This window comes from Hordeum vulgare, chromosome 5H, assembly GCF_904849725.1.
Source record: "Hordeum vulgare subsp. vulgare chromosome 5H, MorexV3_pseudomolecules_assembly, whole genome shotgun sequence".
Taxonomy (NCBI): domain Eukaryota; kingdom Viridiplantae; phylum Streptophyta; class Magnoliopsida; order Poales; family Poaceae; genus Hordeum; species Hordeum vulgare.
The window spans coordinates 420,204,478-420,211,293 of record NC_058522.1 but is presented as its reverse complement, the minus strand read 5'-3'; the positions used below and the strand labels follow the sequence as shown (position 1 = coordinate 420,211,293).

The window sequence follows — 6,816 nt, the reverse complement described above, 5'->3', positions numbered from 1 at the left end:
TTGAAAACAGAATCGGTTTTTAAAAAGTAAACAATTTTTAAAGAATGTTGAAAATATGTATATACAAAATTTTCATATAATGTATTTGAAAAATGAAGAAATTGTATCAAAAAATGTTTAATGCGCATGTTAGAAATGTACTTTGTCTACTGAGAAAAATTAAAGATGTGTACAAAGAAACAAAAGGAAAAAAATAACGATCAGAAAAGAGCGAGCACGCGATGGAGCGACTGCTGTGATGGACCGGCCCGATTCAATCTGTCACGTCACCAAATACCAGCGAAATACTCTCCAGGTTTAAAATAGACCGGGACCAAAGAATTTGATGTGCTGATTTCAAGGATTGGAAGTTCAGGGCTTAGTTTAACTTTCATCTATAAGTTTAAGGTTTGTTTTGGACTTTTTCCAATAAAAAATAGAGATGCATGTGTATCGGAGTCTTTTTTGTTCTTAATGAGGCCCATTAATGATAGCTTGCATTGCAAAGAAAAAATTAATGTACTTCGTTCGTTCCTAAATATATGTTTTTTTGGAACAAAATGAGTGAATATACAAATATATGTTTTTTTGGAACAAAATGAGTGAATATACATTTTAAAGTATATTTATATACATCTGTATGTCGTTGGTAGTGTAATCTTTAAATAGATCCATATTTAGGAACAGAGGGATCGAATGACTAAGCTACTTTTTGTCACGGTGAAGTTGCAACTGGCATGTTTGTAGGTATTTGCGTGACAAAAATAAAAAAACAATGAAATCACACACGTGTTCCTCGTATAAACGACAAGGAAAAATCCACCATGGTGCAAGAAGTACCGGACACATATAGCCACCCACAAAACAGCACAAATATTGGGCCATTCCAGATCAGACGGTGCACAGAAAGATCTCAGCTAGCTGATTTTAGTACAGTAATTCTGAAAAGAAAACGTTGAAAAAGCTTGCGCGGTTACAAGGCAAGAATAAAGTCAACCGTTACCCTGCAGCCTATCATATTTTGCTCCAGGAATAACAGATGTGATGTGTTACTCCCTCCGGACCACAATACTTATAGTAGGGGGAACTTGTACTAGTTTATCCCAACAAGTATTTAGGATTTTAGGTACAGAGGGAGTACATTGTACAGAAAAAAAAATGGTCTTACAATAATTTGCAGTTTATAAGTTGGTGAGGCCGACATTATGTGTTCCTTTGCATGTTCATGTGGAAGATATACATGCATGTTGTATTTTCTGCTACGATTCCCAAAGCAAAAAGGCTGAAGAGCTAGGCAGTCATCAGTTCATATCTTCTCTAGGCTTTTAGAAGGAAAGGAACAGCCACTACCAATCTAAACATGTGCCTTGAATGTCCACAATAAACCGCGGAAGAGATGTCAGATCCTTATGCTGTAAATCATCTTCGTTGAGAGTATCACACACAGATACAATGTGTTAATGTGAAGCAACTGCGTTCAAGAATATCACAGTGAGGATACAAAAGATAGAATGAAAAATAGGTGAAACAGATGTTATAACATTGAAGTACAGCAAAATAAAAACGTCATATCACAGCATAAGAAGTGAAATCTCATACCAGCCAAGCACAAAGCTTACCTCAACATGTTAGGAGAGGCTAGGTGACGTATGGATAAGCCCTGTAGCAGAATACGAAGATGCATATTCTTCTATATTCTCCAACCTGAACATATTGATAGTGTCAGAGAACCTAGTGTCTGTGAAAGCCATCCAAAGGTATCTGGATTGACATTTGTTTCGTTAGGAAGTTAAAAGCATACCTGTACAGATAATTGACCATGATACCTCCACTTTGTTCAATGCCCTTCTCGGATTGGTCGGCCATCCAGTTTATTCTCTCAACCATCTACCATGAAATGAGAGTGGTGTTAGCCCAAAGTTCATACAGAGAAATGCAACAGTGCGTCATGTTAGAAAACGAAATTACAATATTGTTCTGGGACAAGTATTTGAATTGTAATTTCAGGTAGAAGACCAAAGAAAAATAAAATCTGATTTCTTAAGTATGAGCCCAGCACAGCCGCATCCAAAACTAAGGATTCAATATTTAAAGTTCAAATTGAATGGGGTGACAGTGGCTATCTTACTGCTCCATTTTGCAAGTGAAAATTAGCAACAGCATCTAGAGCTTTTCCTCGTATTTTCTCTCTCGTAAGATACCTATACATCATATGACAAGGCTGTAAGCTTCTGCAATTGATAACATATAATGTTCCATCCATTCAGAGAGTGGATAGTCTTAACTCCAATCGTTGCTAACATTCCCAAATTTCAATGTGTCTTTACATACCTTGCACACAAACGCATTAGAGGAGATTTCAGCGCAGCAGATAATTTGTCAGACTTCACCCATTGACTTGATTTCAGTATATCTTGCAAAAGTTCAATTCCTTGTTTACCGTCGACTTGATCGCTGCAATAACAGTAAGGGCACAAATGACAATAAATCGAGAAGTGATCCTTTACCCTATTCATTTTAGCCAAAATATTCTCAGCAAAATTCTAAAATTAGGATACCCACTTTCTTCAGCAATTCAAAGTATGTGAAAGAAAGTACAAAGATCATGGGCTATACTTCCAAAAGGAACAAAATAAAGTTTTTCAGAAAAGGCTACATGTATAGAAGCATTAGAAGGTGAAACTGGGTCAATTGAAATTCGCCATTTTGTTTTCTGAAATGGAACATACATGGCACTGTGTATCATCTTCTCTTCCTCCGGGAAAAGGATGGATTCTCTGAAAGTAGAACTGGCACCTTCTAACGAATTGCCCTCTTGCATCTCTGCCTCTGCTAATTTTATTTGAGAGGCCAACTTAGCGAGAAGCCATTGCATGAAACCAGGTATCGGGCTAAGAGTAGCAAAAATCTGTATAAAATACCAACAAATAAATACATAAAATTAGATGCATCATTAAACATAGCTATAGAAAACTTTCTTCACATGATGAATTTATAATTTAGAATTGACGCTACACCCAGAGAAGCATACAGTTTATTGCATTTCCAGACAACAACGATTCAGATATTAGAAGTGATACCTGCACGGAAGGCATATCTTTCCTCAACATGTCAATGACACGCTTGAGAAGAAACTTTCCCAGATTAATACCTGATAAGCCTGGCTGGCAACAGCAATAGACAATCAGTATGTAGGTGCCAGATTGTCACTCAAGCTAGCACCATACTTCCCTTGGTATTTATAATCCTTGAAACTTTCTTTACCTGGGTTGACGATATTGAGTAAAATAGTGCACATTTAGCTTCACATTCAGCGATTGGAGGGACATCCAACAAAACTTCCTGATATGAGAAGAGAACATAAGGCGCATAGAAGTAGAGTAAGCACCAATTTATTAAAAGAAATCATGCAAACCCTTAATAACCTGTATAGATGTGGCCATATCTTTGAGGAGAGCAACTTCAATGAAAATCAGGGGCTCGCCTAGTGTTAATGAAGACAGTAATAGCACTCAGGTAAAGTTACTAAGAGACCTAAAACCATCATCTCAGAAACTGTGAATCATTCTGTTTAAACTACTGTGAAAATATGTTTATTTTCTCCATAAGAAAATTTCAAACATCTGCAGGAAATACTACTGATGATGTGCAATCTAAACATAAACTCTTGGTACCACATATGATCATGAGTGGTTAAAACTTGCAAGCAAAAATAACAATCAGAAACAAAATGTCCTAACTAACCTGGTATCGCAGGATGGAAGTAACCAAAACAACGTCGGCCAACACCCAGCCTTCTCTTCAAATCTATCAGATTCCTGATTGGATGCACAGCCTAAAAAAAGGAACAAAATCATCAACAAAACCACAAGAGAGCACATTGAAGAATTTAATGGTTTGTCAAACACAAACTTCATAAGCCACAATCTTCTCCAGCAAGGAGGCAGGATCATCCCAGGTTATCTGGTGGAGCGCAAGAGCCGCTGGGCTGAGCCACGTCACGAGCTTCTCCTTCAAGTACCCATCCAATGCACGCAGCACTGGAGCATTCTCCTCCCTGCGTTGCACTTGTAAGTTCCAAGTAGACCAGAGAAGCAGCAAGGAGACATGCAGTAACAGCAACAGCAAAGGTGTGAATGTCAATCTCACCCCAGCAAGGCGAGGAGGTCGGCTCGAATGACCGCGAGGAGCTTGAGCCCACCAGGCTGCGCGTTCATGGCCTCGAGGAACCCGGCGTGCTTGGGCCGGAGCGCGTCCCGGAGCCCCCTCTCCATCCGGTACAAAGCCGATGCGGCGCCGCCCTCCTCTCTCTCCGCCCTCGGCTGCTCGTCCCCGTCCTCCCCGGTGGCGGAGACGCTCAGGTACTGGCGCATGAGGTCGCGAACCCGCGCGCGGGGCACGTCGTAGTCTGTGGCGAGGGATCGGAGGATCTCGTGGCGGCCGCCCCGGTCGAGGGAGCGGTACCCGTCGGAGAAACACTCCAGGGCGGCGGGAGGCGGGGAGGCCGCGGAGATGGAGGCGTGGAGCCAGTGCCGGACGGAGGAGGCGGCGGCGGGCCGGGCACTGGGGTTGGGGTCGGGGCTGGCGGGTGGTGACGGAGCGGGCAGCGGCGAGGGGATAGAGTCGGGGTGCATCCTGGCACGGAGCAGGACGGCGAGGGATTTTGGGGTGTGGCTCCTGGTCATGCGATGCGATCGGGGCTGCCGCCACCGGCGATGGAAGGAAGATGTAGTCAGGAAGGGAGGTGTCACCGGCGCGCGCGCGGACGGAGGTTGCCAACTGGGGGGGTTGAAGAGAACGAACGGCGGCGGTGCGCCAACTATGCGGTTGGGTTCAGCCGGTCAGTTGTCTTGTCACCAAACAGTGCGCGGTACACATTTGGTGAGAATCCATAAAGTTGAGAACAATTAGAGCATCTCCAACAACCGCGCTTCGCGCCGCGTCAAAAAAATGTGTTTGCCGCGCGCGCTTCGGCTGGTTTAGCGCAGGGATAGACGTTGGCTCCAACGACCGCGTTATAATGCAGCGCGCGTGACGCTCCAGCAGCGCCCAAAAATACAGCGCGCGCAGCACGCACAAACCACATATACATTTCAAAAAATAGGAGCAAAAATGATCAAACAAACAAAATAAATCAACAATAAATAGTCATTACAACTCAAACAAATAGTTTATCGTTCAGTACAACAAATAATGCAATAAACACAACCAATAGTTCATGAACAATACAATGTCGAATGCAGAAATCATGCTCTTTGTCGTCCATGCCATGCCCACCACTCTTCAATCAGATCCTTCTAAAGTTCATTGTGCGTTGCGGGACGCCGAATGGCATGATAGGAGGCAACAAAACGGGCTACCCTTTCAGCCCTCCGTCGCACTCGCACGAGATGTCCCAAGAGCTCATACTGTGAGTAGTCTAAATCTTGGCCACGCTCATTCTTGATGATCATGTTGTGCATGATCACACAAGCGTGCATGATGTACCAAAGCATTTTTTGATCCCAAAATCTAGCCGGTCCTCTCACAATAGCAAATTGGGCTTGCAAAATCCCAAATGCTCTCTCCACATCTTTTCTAGTAGTCGCATGAGCATTGTGGAAATCAAGATTTTTCTTACCTTCTGGCTTTTTCAACGGCTTCACGAAGGTTTGCCACTTTGGATAGATGCCATCCGCTAGATAATAGCCATAGTTGTACGTACGGTCATTTGCTACAAACTGCACCGGTGGCAACTCACCATTTGCAATCTTATTCATCAGTGGTGACCGGTTCACAACATTGATGTCATTCAAAGATCCAGGCATTCCAAAGAATGCATGCCAAATCCAAGTCTCCTGATCGGCCACCGCTTCAAGGATTATAGTGGAACCCTTTTTTTGGCCGTGGAATTGCCCATGACATGCCTTTGGACAATTCTTCCAACTCCAATGCATGCAATCTATTGAGCCAAGCATGCCAGGAAAGCCGCGAGATTTGTTCATCGCCAATAGCCTTGCGGCGTCTTCAGTAATGGGAGATCTCAAATACTCCTCGCCAAACACTTGCACAATTCCCACTGCAAAGCGCTTGACACACATGATGGCTTGGCTCTCACCCATAGCCAAGTGATCATCAACTAGATCAGCCGGGATACCGTATGCCAACATACGCAAAGCGGCTGTCACCTTCAGAAAGGTGCTATGCCCGAGCTCTCCGACGGCATTCCTCCTTTGCTGGAAAAACCGGTCATTGCTCGTTAGTTTCTCTACAATGCGCTTGAACAAGTCGGTGCTCATCCTAAACCAACGACGAAAATACGACTCCGGGTATGTGGGATTCTCCACAAAATAGTTCTTCATCAATCTGTTATGGGCATCAATCCTATCTCTCCAAATTTTCTCCCGACCCATAATCGAACCACCGTGCTTTGGTTTTTTATTGATATGCATAGCTATGATCATTGCAAGATCCTCCTCCTCTTCCATATCAAATTATTCTTCGGAAGAATCATACAACGAACTCATCTACAATGTTCAATACTATACTATAAAAACTACAATTCAAAACATGCACCAAATTCATAAGTTTGAGCAATACATACCTTGTAGGCGTTTTGTCAAACACCTTGCGGGTGCGGCGCGGCAGCGAGCGCTGTTCCTCGGACGACGGAGGCGCGCGAGGGCTGGTGGGACTAGGAGGGGTGGGGCGGAAGCGCGGCGGCGCGGGGAGGCCGGGGAAGCGCCTGAACGGTCCCCGGGGGGCGCGGGCGGCGGCGGGAGCGGAGATAGGCCGGGGAAGCGCCTGAACGGTCGCCGGGGGGCGCGGGCGGCTACGGCGGCGCGGGGATAGGCCGGG

General features: G+C 44.3%; 1 protein-coding gene across 1 annotated transcript; it reads right to left on the bottom strand.

The window, feature by feature from the left end:
* Positions 1–831: 831 nt before the first annotated feature.
* Positions 832–4,808, bottom strand: LOC123397254 (malonyl-CoA decarboxylase, mitochondrial). Its single transcript, XM_045091876.1, has 12 exons — positions 4,129–4,808; positions 3,892–4,036; positions 3,724–3,814; positions 3,405–3,463; positions 3,244–3,321; positions 3,060–3,143; positions 2,709–2,887; positions 2,311–2,433; positions 2,108–2,180; positions 1,781–1,866; positions 1,599–1,683; positions 832–1,450 (listed from the first exon to the last, which is right to left on the bottom strand). The coding sequence occupies exons 1-11, from the start codon at positions 4,662–4,664 to the stop codon at positions 1,608–1,610; spliced, it is 1,530 nt and encodes a 509-aa protein (XP_044947811.1). The 5' UTR covers positions 4,665–4,808; the 3' UTR covers positions 832–1,450; positions 1,599–1,607.
* Between the last annotated feature and the right edge of the window lie 2,008 nt (positions 4,809–6,816).

Coding starts and splice junctions, on each gene's coding strand:
- LOC123397254 (XM_045091876.1), bottom strand. CDS start 4,664: ATGACCAGGAGCCACACCCCAAAATCCCTCGCCGTCCTGCTCCGTGCC. Junction 4,037..4,128: donor GACCTCCTCGCCTTGCTGGG/GTGAGATTGACA, acceptor AGTGCAACGCAG/GGAGGAGAATGCTCCAGTGC. Junction 2,434..2,708: donor AAGATGATACACAGTGCCAT/GTATGTTCCATT, acceptor CTGTTATTGCAG/CGATCAAGTCGACGGTAAAC.